General features: G+C 42.2%; 2 protein-coding genes across 2 annotated transcripts in view; one reads left to right on the top strand and one right to left on the bottom strand.

Moving 5' to 3' along the window:
- The window catches only part of LOC142196121 (uncharacterized), a 530,658-nt gene that overhangs the window by 178,880 nt on the left and 337,880 nt on the right, over positions 1 to 13,898 (bottom strand). The window contains 1 exon segment of the mRNA XM_075266346.1: positions 5,337 to 5,756. Within this exon segment, the coding sequence (XP_075122447.1) occupies positions 5,337 to 5,756 (420 nt within the window).
- LOC142196124 (uncharacterized) overlaps positions 1 to 13,898 on the top strand; it is a 305,361-nt gene that overhangs the window by 132,627 nt on the left and 158,836 nt on the right. The window lies entirely within an intron of this gene.

The following is a 13,898-nucleotide window of genomic DNA, read 5'->3' as shown; positions in this document are numbered from 1 at the left end:
CACCTCCGTTTGTACGGAGGAAATGTTAGTGCGCATGCGCGAGTGCGCGCTCAGCTTCAGTCCGATGTACGGACTAAAAAACAATGTACTGCGCATGCGTGCGCTGTCCAGATACAAAAGAGGAGCAGGGGACACAAATTGAATGAAGGTAAGTCGGAGTGGGCAGAAGATGACCTAGTGGATGTGGGCTACGGGGAGATAATATCTACAGTAATGAAATAGACCCAAGTGATAAAATAAAAGGCTTGTAAATAGAAGAGACAATAATTGAAACGGCTTCAGACCCAGGAGGCAACATAGTAATATATTTGAAGTAAGGTGCAAACAATGCTAATAATAGTAAACAAGAAGGAAAAGATGGATGTAAACGGAATGAATGTAAAGTAAAAGAGAAAAAGAGGAAATAAATTAAAGAAAGAGAAAAAGAAAAAAGAAGAAAAAAGAAAAATAGATAAAAGGTCAAGAAGCCCAAGAAAAAGAGAAAGAAATAAAAAAAGAAGAAACTCAAAAAGAAAAATTAAAAACATAAAATTTTTTTAAAAATTAAATAAAAAATAAAAAAATATAAAAAATAAAAAATAAACCAAATTGAAAAGAGGAAATAAAGAACTGTCACATGGTCAGTAAATAATAAAAATTGTAATGAAAAAATGAAACAAATGTAAGGAAAAAATGAAAAATAAAAAATAAAGAATAAAAAAAACCAAAAAATAAAAATGAAAAAATACAAATTGAAAAAACCATATGTACAACATAAGGTAAATTGTGGCCGACAAGGATACTGGGATGGGCGGGTAGGGTCAGTCAGAGGTTGGCCTAACGAGTCTGTGAAATAAAGAACAAGCAGGTAAGAAAATACAAATAGGTTATGAGATAAATATGACATGTTAACGGATGTAATACGACCGATACTGAACATTAAACAGATAGAACATCTGGCTCACAAGTATGCCTGTATTTCGTACTCCCTATTTAGGCCATGGGGTTCCATGGTTTGTAATTTGTGAATCCAAAAGGCCTCTCGTTTTTTAAGGAGGGTAATTCTGTTACCGCCTCTCCGTGGATTTTCCACGTGCTCGAATACTTGGAATCTGAGCTGTGCGATACTGTGCCCTGCTTGAATGAAATGGGATGGGTAACAGTAAATTACGGCAACGGATGTTGGATTTATGTTGTTTTATGTGGTCTCGCACACGTTGGGTGGTCTCCCCAATGTATGCGAGACCGCACGGACATTAGATTAGGTAGATGATGAAATTAGAGTTGCAAGTGAAGAAATCGTGAATAGGGAAAGTCTGACTTGTATGTGGGTGGTAAATTTTATCTCCTTTCAATATATTGGAACATTGATGGCAGCTAAGGCATGGAAATGTACCGTTTTTTGGGCTGCTCAAAAAAGTTTGACGAGATTTTTTAATATCTGATCCAAGGTCGGCTCTCACCAATCTGTCTCTGAGATTCTTGGGACGTTTGAAGCATGCTCGAAAGTTGTTACGAAACTCAGGGATATTGGGATAGGCTTTAGTCAGCAAGGGCCAGTGTCTCCTTATAATGTTGTGTATTTTGTAGCTGAAGGGACGATAGGAGTGTACAAATGTAATCCTCCCGTCATCCTCCTTCAGACTGGATGGAGTGGAGTGAGTGGGAGCATCTCGCCTGACCTCCCGCAAAGTATCTTGTAGGATTTTTTTAGGGTACCCCCGAGACAGAAATTTCTCCTCCATATCGTGATATCTGACTTCTCTGGATGCTGCTTCCTGGACTATTCTTTTAACCCGAAGGAATTGAGATTTCGGGAGTGAGTTCTTAGTGGGTTTTGGATGGCAACTGGAAAAGTGCAAAATACTATTTCGGTCAGTCTCCTTGGTATAAATGTCGGACTTCAATACTCCCGCTTCAGATTTGATAATAAGCGTATCAAGGAAGCTGATCTTGTTAGAGTCAAAGTGGAGTGTAAACTGTAACTCGGGCCAGATGTTATTAAGGTAATGGACAAAATCCAAAAGGCTCGTGATGGGTCCTCACCAGATGCAGAACACATCGTCTATGTATCTTTTCCATGTTATGGCATGTTGAGTAAATAGGGTATTAGTGTATATGAAAGACTCCTCAAAGAGTGCCATATACGCATTGGCGTAGGGGGGCGCCACATGGCTGTACCCCGTCTCTGTGCAAAAAAAGTGTCCTGAAACATAAAGTAATTCTCATTGAGGATGATATCAAGTAAGTCAGTAACAAAATCAATGATCTGTGGATCCACATTATTGGATTCCAAAAGAATCCTACTCGCTCGTATGCCTAATACGTGCTGTATAGATGTGTAAAGACTAACCACATCTAATGTAACTAGGAGTGTATCTGGTGGGAGAGGGCCCATGTCTCGAATCAAATGCAAAAAAGCGGATGTGTCAAGAAGAAAGGAACGTGTTTTTTTGACATAAGGTGTAAGTATTTTTTCAGCTAGTATGGAGAGGGGGAGAGGACAGAATCGCTGGACGCTACTATTGGGCGACCTTACCCAGAATTACATCTCGCATTAATGGAGTTCTCTCCAAAGAACTCCAAAACTCTCCAGTTTTGCGCTTCTCTGTGGCAGATTGCCTGATTCTTTGTGCACGACACGTCATTCCTCTACGGAGAGAGCGGGCCCTGGAATAGCGGCGGCAGAGGTAAGGTACCCCTAGACAACGAGCAAATGCTGGTCTGGAGTCCACATTTATCCTGGGTCTAGTTTCATCCTGGGTCTAATTTGTACCCTATATGCTTTTAGGTAATTTACCTCCTACTCTATTGCCAGACCAACATCTGTGACAGCTAACTACAGTGAACAGGTATTGAGATTATTTTGCACATGTCTCTTTCTTACTTTTCACCCTAGTTTGCATGACAGCTATTTATTTTACTATTTATGGCTTCCTTACCATGCTTTGTGTTTACAACTTTTGACATGTTATTTACCTTAACTGAATGTCCGTATATATCTATCTCCAAGCGTCTATCTTAGATAACACCAGTACCAGTTATCACATGGTTCTTTGTACATATTGTATTTTCAATTTGCAGATATGGAAATTGTGTTTTCTTGGTGTCATGCACTTTGTTTTATTTTAGGATTTGTTGTTAATAGCCCGTCTTTTTGTTTGTGATAATTTTTCTTTATGTAGAGCCTGAGGAAGGTCTGTTTAGACCAATAAAATACACCTGATTTGTTGGCACGTATCTTTGTGTGAAACTCTTTTTCCTATTGATACGGGGTGGGACCCTAGCTTCAACACTGGGATTAAGTCTGTATCCCTGTTTGCACTAAATCCCACAATTGTTACAGGACTTGAGGATGTTATATGTCTGGTTGAATATCTCCATATTACAGCGATATGAATCCGGCCTTCATGAGAATCTGCCGCAGATTATACCCTGTAGACTTATTAGTGTCACGTTCGTGTCTATGTCCAGACTGCACCACTAAGGAAACAGGGGAAGGAGACTTTCCCTAACGCTACGGCGGCTAGCTAGGCCCTGCCTGCATGTGGTGGTCAGCTGTACCCAAGCTAACCTTGGCCCCAACAACTCCTGGCTCTCTAACACGAAGGCCTAGCCGACAGATAGGGCGAGAGCTACGAGAGAGTTAAGCCATAATAAAAGTAAGCTGGGGATACTAAGGTGGTCACCCCTGCAGAAAACAAGGTGCAGCTGCAGACAACACAAACAGAATGGGATGTGCTGGACAACAGACACACAGCACAACACAATACGCAACAAGAAAATGAGGAGAGGGAAAGTGGAGAGATGAGGAAAGGGTAACACAGGACTGGGGCAAAAGAAACTGGAACCCAAACCTTAAACAACCAGATAGTGCCAGGCAAACAGAACTGAAGGACAGGGTAGAGTAGAAGTGTGGAGGGACAAACCAGACTCACACACAAGGCAACACTCACATCGCTTTCTAGTCAGTAGAAATTCTAGCAAAAACACTCCTCCTCCCAGGGCCACGAATTCTAGGTTGTAACCACGAAAACCAGCAACTAATGGAGCAGCCCTCCTCCTTATACAGACCCCAGAACCGTCCGATAGGTTGATGGTAATGATCAACACCTGAGGTTCAATCCCAAGAACCTCAATATGTACTGAAGGCCAAAACACTATGTACTAACAGATGGCTCAATGGCAAGGAAACCACCAGCAGATCACAGAAGCCCGGATTAAATCTCTAACAGAAACACACACCAATATATACAAATAATCAGGTCATGACAAATAGTCTTGTTTTCTTTGAGAACATGAAAAATAAGATTTACTGGAATTCTATTCAATAAGTGCTGACTACAATGTGACACTGACGTCTGGTGTTTGTATTGGGATGTACCACAAGCATTGATGTCTGTCCTGGTAGCCAAGGAGGTGGATATAGGCCGTGCTGAAATCTACCCCAGCTCATAGCTCATGTCAGTAATCTGGTGTAAATGATGGTAAATGTGACGGGGCCTGGTCCATTGTCTTCGGACAATATGTGTTTATTGGTTTCTCATGTACAAAGGTGTCCACAGCCTGTAAGTAAGAAGCCCCCTGTGCCCCATAATGTTACCTATAAAACTACATCTGCTCCTACAAAACACAAGCCCCATAGGAATAAATTGACTCAATTTTTTAAGTTATGGGTCTTCGAAAGCAGCAACAATTTATTTTAAAAAGTTTCTTTATTCTGTTAAAAAAAAGTAAAATCTAAAATAAAAACATTTCTACATATTTGGTGTCCCCATAATTGCAGCGACATCATCATAAAGGGAAAACATTATTTATGTCACATGGTAAATGGTGAAATTGTTGTCACATTTAATAAAAGTTCATCAATAAATTCCATCTATCCCGAAATGTTACTACTAAAAAATACAACCCGCACAAAAAACTAAGCCCGCATACAGCGACATTAATGGAAAACCGCTCAGTCCTAAAAGTCCAAACTAGAGGTGTCCTGCAGGTTATAGACTGATGGCTCATGTATCGGGGGGTCATCAATATCAGATCAGCGGGGTCTGACTCCTCACACAGCCAGGAGGATAAAATAATGCCGCTGTAAAAGAGTCAAGATTTCTAGTTCTAGTTTCTTCTGGATCTGAATTGAGCAGTTCATGTAAGAAAACCTCCAAGTGTATCTGAAGGAAAGCAGTTCTGTAAAGAAGAGACGATGAAGATTCCTGGAAGGCGACTCTGGGTGTAGTAATGGCTGGTAAATATACTTTATATCAGGGTCACATAGTTCATGATACCTATGTACAGAAATACCGGCAGTGACATCTTACTGGTTACACTTTACTGGGGAATTGTTCTTGTTTTGTGACTTCTCTTATGTCTCTTAAGGTTACTCTGTATGCTAAAGCATTTCCCACATTCTGAGCATGAATATGGCTTCTCTCCTGTGTGAGTTCTCTCATGACCTGCAAGACTTGATTTGTTGCTAAAACATTTCCCACATTCTGAGCATGAATATGGTTTCTCTCCTGTGTGACTTTTCTCATGTGTCTTAAGATTACTTAGTTTGCTAAAACATATCCCACATTCTGAGCATGAATATGGCTTCTCTCCTGTGTGAGTTCTATCATGACCTGCAAGATCTGATTTGTTTCTAAAATATTTCCCACATTCTGAGCAAGAAAAAGGCTTCTCTCCTGTGTGAGTTCTCTCATGTCTCTTAAGACTACTTTGTTTGCTAAAACATCTCCCACATTCTGAGCATGAATATGGCTTCTCCTGTGTGTGACCTCTTAGATGAATCACAAGTTCTGATTTGTAGATAAAACGTTTCCCACATTCTGAGCAAGAAAAAGTCTTATCTGCAATGTGAACTTTCCGATGTCTTGTAAGATACGATTTTTGGTTAAAACATTTCCCACATTCTGAGCATGAGAATGGCTTCTCTCCTGTGTGGGTTCTTATATGATCTACAAGTCGTACTTTTTTGCTAAAATGTTTCCCACATTCAGGACATGGAAATGTTTTTTCATCTCTGCCAGTTTCCTCATGTATGGAAGGATTAGGTTTCATGTTTGAGTTCATGGTTCAGAACCAGAAAAGATTTCGCCAGTCTACGTCCAGGTCTTCTTGTACCAATCTGTGATGATCTTCTCCTTTATATTCGGGGGGTGTCTATGGAGCCGCTCATCCAGTCACCGCCTGCAAAATGAAACAGAATTTTTTCAAAACAATTATAATTTTATTAGTGAGATATTGTAATTACCGCGACATGTCGCACAATAGTCACCAAATCACCATATGAGGATTTCTTATACACAACAGTGTCAGTAACAAGTAATGAGATATCTAACAATCTACAAATCTACTAAATCTAGTTATTCCGAATACAGAACGGACTCTTATATTGTGTATTAGAAAGTCTACAAACCCTCTACGGGGTCATTAAAGGGGAAATACCAGGAAAGTATTACCCATAGAATACCTGATTGGTGGGGTCTGACTGCAGAGACCCCCACCAGGCAGAATGTAGACCTGTCATTTGGTGGATGACGCCCCCATTCACTTTAGTAGGAACACGGGAAATAGCTGAAGTAAATCATTCGCTATCTCTGGCGCTCCCATTGTTGTGAATAGGAGCGCGGTGTTGGCCACATCACTAGAATAATAAAGAATCTAGCTTGTACACTGTGCAGGTAAAAAACCCAAAAATCACCAAATCATTAGAACTCAAGTGCATTCCCACCTGGGATACTAATGCTTATTACAACACTTGATAAATTCTTTCAGGGGTGCAGTTTTTAAAATGGGGTCGCTCCTTAGGGGATTTCACTTTTCTGGTACCTTAGAGTTCCTGCAAACATGACATGGTGTCCAGGTACCAAACATCTGCATCTGTACTCCAAAAGCCGCATAGCGCTTCTTCACATCTGTGCCCTGCTGGGCGTCCAAACTGCAGTTTATGCGACATGTATGACACTGGTGTACCCAGGATAGTGTACTTCATGCCATATGTGGTATAAACTGATATTAGGGCACAGCCTGGCAAAGAAGGGAATTAGCGATATTTGGTTTTTGCCGCACAGATTTAGACAGTTTAGCTTTTGGATGCCATGACACTTTTGCAGAGCTCATGAAATGCCAGTAAAGTAGAATCCCCTGACATGTCACCCCATTTTGGAAACTACACCCCCCTGAAGGAATTTATCCAATAGTTGCTATAATTTATTCTCCAGAAATGAATACGCAGCTGACTGCAAAAAGTGAAAATGGCAATTTTTCCAGGAATATGTAATTCCAATGCATAATATGTTGTGCCCAGCTTGTATCAGAGATTATAGCTCCAAAACATGTTGTGCCCGGGTCACCCGCTTAACAGTTTTTGGAGTGTGTGTTTCTGCTGACACAAACTGGGCACAACATATCGAGCACTGAAGTGGCTTATTGATGGACATCCAAAAAACAAACTGTGCTCCAAAATAGCGCTCCTTTCCTTCTGTGCCCGGCTGTGCCCAAACAGCAGTGTATACCCACATATGATATTATTATCCGGGGTACACCAGTGTCATACATGTGGGTGTTAACTTCCATTAGGGCACACAGTAGGGGGCAGATGTGAAGGGGTGCTATGTGCTTTTGGAGTGCAGATTTAGATTCTTGGTTTGTGGACACTTTGTCACATTTGGAGAGACCCTAAAATTTCCCCTACAAATTGGGGTCACTTCTTGGAGAATTCAAATTTACTTTCACCTCCAGGGCTCTGCAAAAACAACATGGTGTCCAGAAATCTGTACCCCAAAAGCTAAAAAGCGCAGTGCTCCTTCCCTCCTGAGCCCTGTTGTGTGTCCAAGCAGCAGTGTACACCCACATATATAACTTGTCCCCGGGATGGCCCATTTAATGGTTTTATGAGTGTAAGTCTCTGAAGACTCAAAGTGGGTACAATGTATTGGGCACCAAAATGGCATATTTCTTTAAAAATTGTAAATTTCACGTTGTACATTATCCCTTGTGAAATTACTTGAGGGGTGTAGTTTTTAAAATAGGGTCACTTTTGAGGGATTTACATATTATTGGTACTTTAGGGGCTCTGCAAATGTGACATGGCACCTTAACACTATTCCAGCAACATGAAGCACAATGTGTCATGAAAAAACAATCTCAAAATCACTTGTGTAAGTTATAGCGTCCCAAAGTTATTGCCATATAAAGTGACGTGGGTCTTTTTTCACAAATGAGGCCGGGTCTATAAGGTCCTTAACCAGTGAGATACATTGTATAGACAAAGAACAGGTTGGACCAGTATAATTAGCATAACATGATTGGGGGCAAAGAGGTCACATAGATCAGGAGAGGAGTCGCATCTCATTATGGAGGGGGGTGAGCTCTCTAAAACGGCTGCAGGCATCGCCCCACATGGCCCTGGAATCCAAAATGGAGGTTACACAAGCTGATATCCCCCACAGTATATGTGTGAGCAGAACAGAGGCGGTATACAGCTGGAAACCAACATATAGGTTGTAGAGATCTGAGGTTTCTTTCATATATGACTAAGTACCAGTAAAATGTAGACAACAATAAAGAGGTAACGCGTTTCTCTCTATCACATTGTTCACATTCTTATTACAAAGTGCTACTAAAAAACTTCTTAAGGCATTGTACATAGCGAAACGCAGAAACAAAGAATAAACGCGGCAGAAACACGATGCTATATCTATACGATATACACTCGTGTTTCCGCAGATATAATTCACAAGCTGCAATTTCACTTTGTGGATGGGATCAGCCAGAATCTACAGAATCTTTGCAGGGACTGTAAGAAGCAGCATCTTCGCAACGTGGGGGCTTCAGCCTAAAATAGTTTCCCCTATCAGTTATGGTAGTTTTATTTGGTATTGTGTCACCAGGCGTGGGGCTACAACTGGTGATGTGGGCAAGGTATTGACATTTTTTTTTTTTTTTTTATAATTGTTTCCAAAACAAAAATAAACAAATACAAAAATGTCCTGGTCATTAAGGGGTTACATAAGGGGTAAAATGACTGTTCCGGTTATTACAGGGTTAAAATGGAGACACCCCCCACACACACGGGGACAGACATAACCCATACACATGACATATACAGACACCTATTCCTTATAGTCCACCATCATTACAGTATATTATAGTCAGTGATATTCTACTCACCAGACGGGGGCGCTCCGCACTCTCGGCTCAGGTATATATATATATCTCCTGTCAGGGTCTCCTCCTCAGGTAAGTTCCCTCCTTGTAAGTCCTCTGGTAAATAAACCTCCTGGACAATGCTTGGATCTATATAGCCCTATGGTGGCCACATCTGCCCTCCCCCATTACCTCCTTCCTGATCAGAGACACTATTGAGGATGACACTGGGCTCCACCTCATACAATATCCTCCTGAGACCCCCCACCATGCACACATTGTATCTGCATTGTACCTATTGTTTCCCCCTATTTATCATCTGTAAGAGATTCCTGAGATACTCCGAGACCTTCTCATGTGAGAATCAGGAGAGACAATGGACATCTTACATCCTGATGTCCAGACCTGAGACCATCCCCCGGACCCTCCATCATTATCTCACAGACATGACCATCCCCCGGAGCCTCCATCATTATCCCATAGACATGACCATCCCCCGGACCCTCCATCATTATCCCATAGACATGACCATCCCCCGGACCCTCCATCATTATCCCATAGACATGACCATCCCCCGGACCCTCCATCATTATCCCATAGACATGACCATCCCCCGGACCCTCCATTATTATTAGAGATGAGCAAACGCCGTTCGTTCACAATCGAATACAAGGCCGCATACGCAGTAATAATTTGTGCCCCCTCCCACCTTCCCTGGCGCGTTTTTTTTGCACCAATAACTGTGCAGAGGAGGTAGGACAGGAACTACGACAATGGAGGCAGTGAAAAAAATTGAAAAAACACATTGGCTGCCGAAAACATGTGACCTCCCATGCATCAATCTACAGCAATTAAAAGTTCATATAGCTGGAAAAAGCCTTGAATGTTTTTTTGGGGGGGCCTGAAACTTATCATCAATCCACAGCAATTACAAGTTCATATAGCTGATAAAAAAACTTGAACTTTGTTGTTTCGTGAAAAATTGCAGCAATCCACTGCAGTTACTTCTTGCTATATACATGCACAGCAGCTTTTCAGGCTGTGTAACCCCAAAACAAGGATACAGAGCAATTAAGTCAGGCTATGTACACTCAATCCAGATATCCAGGGTGTGTACCCCCAAAACCTAGGTGGGAGAGACAGAAATTCAGTCCGGTTATGTCCGCTCAATACAGTTGTTCACAGTGTGTAACCCCAAAACCTAGGTGGGAGAGACAGAATTTCAGTCAGGCTATGTACACTCTTTTCAGTTTTTCATGGTGTGTAACCCCAAAACCTAGGTAGGAGAGACAGAAATTCAGTCAGGCTATGTCCGGTCAATCCAGATATCCAGGGTGTGTAACCCCAAAACCTATGTGGGAGAGACAGAATTTCAGTCAGGCTATGTCTGCTCTTTTCAGTTTTTCACGGTGTGTAACCCCAAAACTTAGGTGGGAGACACAGAAATGCAGTTAGGCTATATCAGCTCAATCCAATTTTTTGTTCAATCCAGTATTGTTTGCTCTCCATGATGTGAAGTATGAGTTTGTCTCTTGAAAAGCAACCCAACATGAAGTCAGCCATGTGTGCCAGTGTGTTACTTGGCATGACTTTGCTGCCCCCAACTGTAAGGGTCACTCTCCATTTCCTCCATTTTCCACTCCCCTTCTCACCATCTGTGGTGAAGCAATGGGATGCACTGAAGTGCACCCTCAAGCCTCGTGTGGGACAGTGAAATCAAATGCCACTCCATCTTCCTTGTCTTCCTCCGCCAGCCAACGGTGCGAAGATGAGAGGAGTGTGCTCTGAATGTTTTCTGCCTAGCAGAGGCTCCTTCTCGCTTACGAAAATGGCCATACTTTGACCAGTATATCAGGCACAATGGTGTAGGTTTCAAAGAACCTTTGCACCAACAAGTTGAAAACGTGGGCCATGTGTGGACCGTGTTTGAGTCTGGCAAGCTCCAGATCTGCTACCAGGTTCCTGCCATTATCACACAAGAAAAAAATTCCTGGCCCTAGGTGTATCAGGGAAAAACACATTGCGATCTCAGCCAGGATGGCATCCCTGACCTCGGAGGCAGTGTGCTGTCTGTCCCCCAAGTTGATGAGCTTCAGCCCGTCCTGCTGACATCTCCCCACGCCAGTGTTACAGCGTTTACCACGCTTGTAGCTGGGGTGGAGGTTGCAGCGTAGTAGGCTTTCAGTTAACGAACAAGAGAAGACTGCTTTCCCATCAAGACTTTAAATAAAATTTAACTTTTAATGCATGATGTTAAAACATACAGCACCAAGCAGGTAAGTGAAAAAAGTCAGAAAACCTGAAAATATAAAAATCTCTAACGCGTTTCGGGATGTAATAGTCCCTTAGTCATAGCCATTTCTAATGTGCTCTAGTATTCCAGGGAAATGACGGCTCTTATATAGTTCTTACTCCTCATGTCACACATGTGAAGCAAATTAATCTATTAAACAAATTCAACCCTTTCCTTTATGTCTGGTTTTCCTTATTTCTATGCTCTTTAACCATTTGTAACTACACCAGCCTATGTATATTTGATTTTCTCACTGCATTCGCACCATGATTTAAATATAATGCATAATATCAAGATACAAGGCTATTCACATTATCAAACCATCTTAGAAAAAACGCAAATGCGGTATATATCATATCCCGCAGTTTAAGTACAGAAAGCATCATACGCATGTATTATAGAGATCTAAACGACAGGATGAAAAACATGTTGCTATATACATAAAAATCTGACAAAACTACAAATACCACATACAAATTCAAAGGATCAAAAAAAGGCCCTAGTAGTCAAAGATCTTCCACCTCCAAACCCCATTAGTATCTACATGTCCTGGTATAAAGAAATCTGCAAAGTATAGATGTTTCATGTTTTTTATGTGCTTTCAAATTTTCAAACGCATGTGAACAGCAGCATAAAAGCCACAAATCTTTCCACTGCTTTCGCCCCTAGACATCACCCCTGTTCATGTCGGGTCGGTGGCCTCGTCGTCCACCAACTCCTCTTCCAATTGCTCACTGTCCCCTTACTGAAAATCACACATAACCACAGCTCGGGCGCATGCTAATGTTTAGTGTCCAGTGGAAAGGATGGGAAAGGATTTCACATAAGTCTACCACCCATGGAAACTCATGGTGCAGAAACTGCGGGAGCTGACTCTGAGGAACCCTTGGGTTTTGGACATGGTACTCCATCAAGGGTCTCTGCTGCTCTCACACTCTGCTCAACATATGGTACGTCGAGTTACAGCGTGTGGGGACGTCGCACGTCAGCCGGTGTTCTGGCAGATGGAGGCGTTGCTGGAGGCTTCGGAGGCTAGCAGCGGCTCCTGTACACTTGCGAAAGTGCTCACAACGCCGCAATTTCACCAGTAGCTTATGTACATTGGGGTATGTTTTCAAAAAACGTTGCACCACTAAGTTAGAAGTGGGCCAGGCATGGAATGTGTTGGAGGCTGGAAAGCTCCAGAGCCGCTACCAGGTTCTTGCTGTTATCACACAAGACAAACATGCCTGGCCCCAGGTGTAGTAGGGAAAAACACATTGCCATCTCAGCCAGGATGGCATCCCTGACCTCGGAGGCAGTGTGCTGTCTGTCCCCCAAGCTGATGAGCTTCAGCGCGGCCTGCTGACGTCTCCCCACGGCAGTAGCTGGGGTCGATTCAATGGCGCAGGAGGAGGAGGATGGTGTTTCAGCACTCCTGCCAGGAATATTGGAGACAAAGCAGGCCACCAGTTAGCAACCCGGTCCCAGCCTCAACTACATTCATCCAGGCTCACATTAAGGGCCATAAAAGTGAATTTTGGAAGGTCTTACCACATCACACACACACACACACACATATCCACAATGACAGTTCAGGGTGGGGACTGAAGGATTTCCCATTGTCTATTCCATGTGTGGTTGTCATGAGCAACGTGATTTAAAAGGGTGCTTGTTAATCCAAAAGAAGCTAGTAATTCAGCACCCAGTCCAGTGTCGAATTAAAACAGTTTGTCTTTATTAGTCCATTTTAAAACTTATTTATAGTGACAAGAAACCAGTGAAAAAATATATAAAGAAGACACAGCACTTACATGAAAACTTTTTTCGGATTACATGGGACAATAGACGCACGGAAAAAATGCTTTAACCTCCTACACGTTTCAGGGTCAGAGCCCCTTCCTCATGGCGAAGTTTCTTTAGCTTAAAATTTGGGTTTCTGTCCATCCATTTGGGGAAGAAAGAAGGTTTCCAGGTATTTTCCCACTTTGATAGAGGTTTTTTTTGAATGTGGAAAGTGTGTAGTTGTTAGGCTGTGATGTTGGGGTAATAGAGAGACTTTGGCTTGTTAGATGCCCCCAGACATGCGCCCCCTGCTGTCCCAGTTGCATTGCAGAGGTGTTGGCATCATTTCCTGGGGTGTCATAGTGGACTTGGTGACTCTCCTGAGGTGAATGGTGAGATCCCCTGAAACAAAGCATTTTCTCCCATAGACTATAATGGGGTTCCATATTCGTTCGAATAGTCAAATATTGAGATGCTATTCGGAACGAATAACGAACATCGAATATTTTACTGTTCGCTCATCTCTAATGGTCTGGTAATACCTGATCTTCAAACTAAGAAAAGGATTTTTCCCATACAATGAATGCCGTAGCCGGGAAAAAAAAAACTCAAAAGAGCCGACCCGCCTTTTTTATTTTTCACCTCCCATATAAATTTGAATAAAAAGCAATGAAAGCAATAGACATTCCCCGAAATGGAACAACTAAAATGT

The sequence above is a fragment of the Leptodactylus fuscus genome, chromosome 2 (assembly GCF_031893055.1).
Source record: "Leptodactylus fuscus isolate aLepFus1 chromosome 2, aLepFus1.hap2, whole genome shotgun sequence".
Lineage (NCBI taxonomy): Eukaryota > Metazoa > Chordata > Amphibia > Anura > Leptodactylidae > Leptodactylus > Leptodactylus fuscus.
Note: the sequence above shows the minus strand (reverse complement) of the source record. Positions and strands in the feature narration are given on the sequence as shown.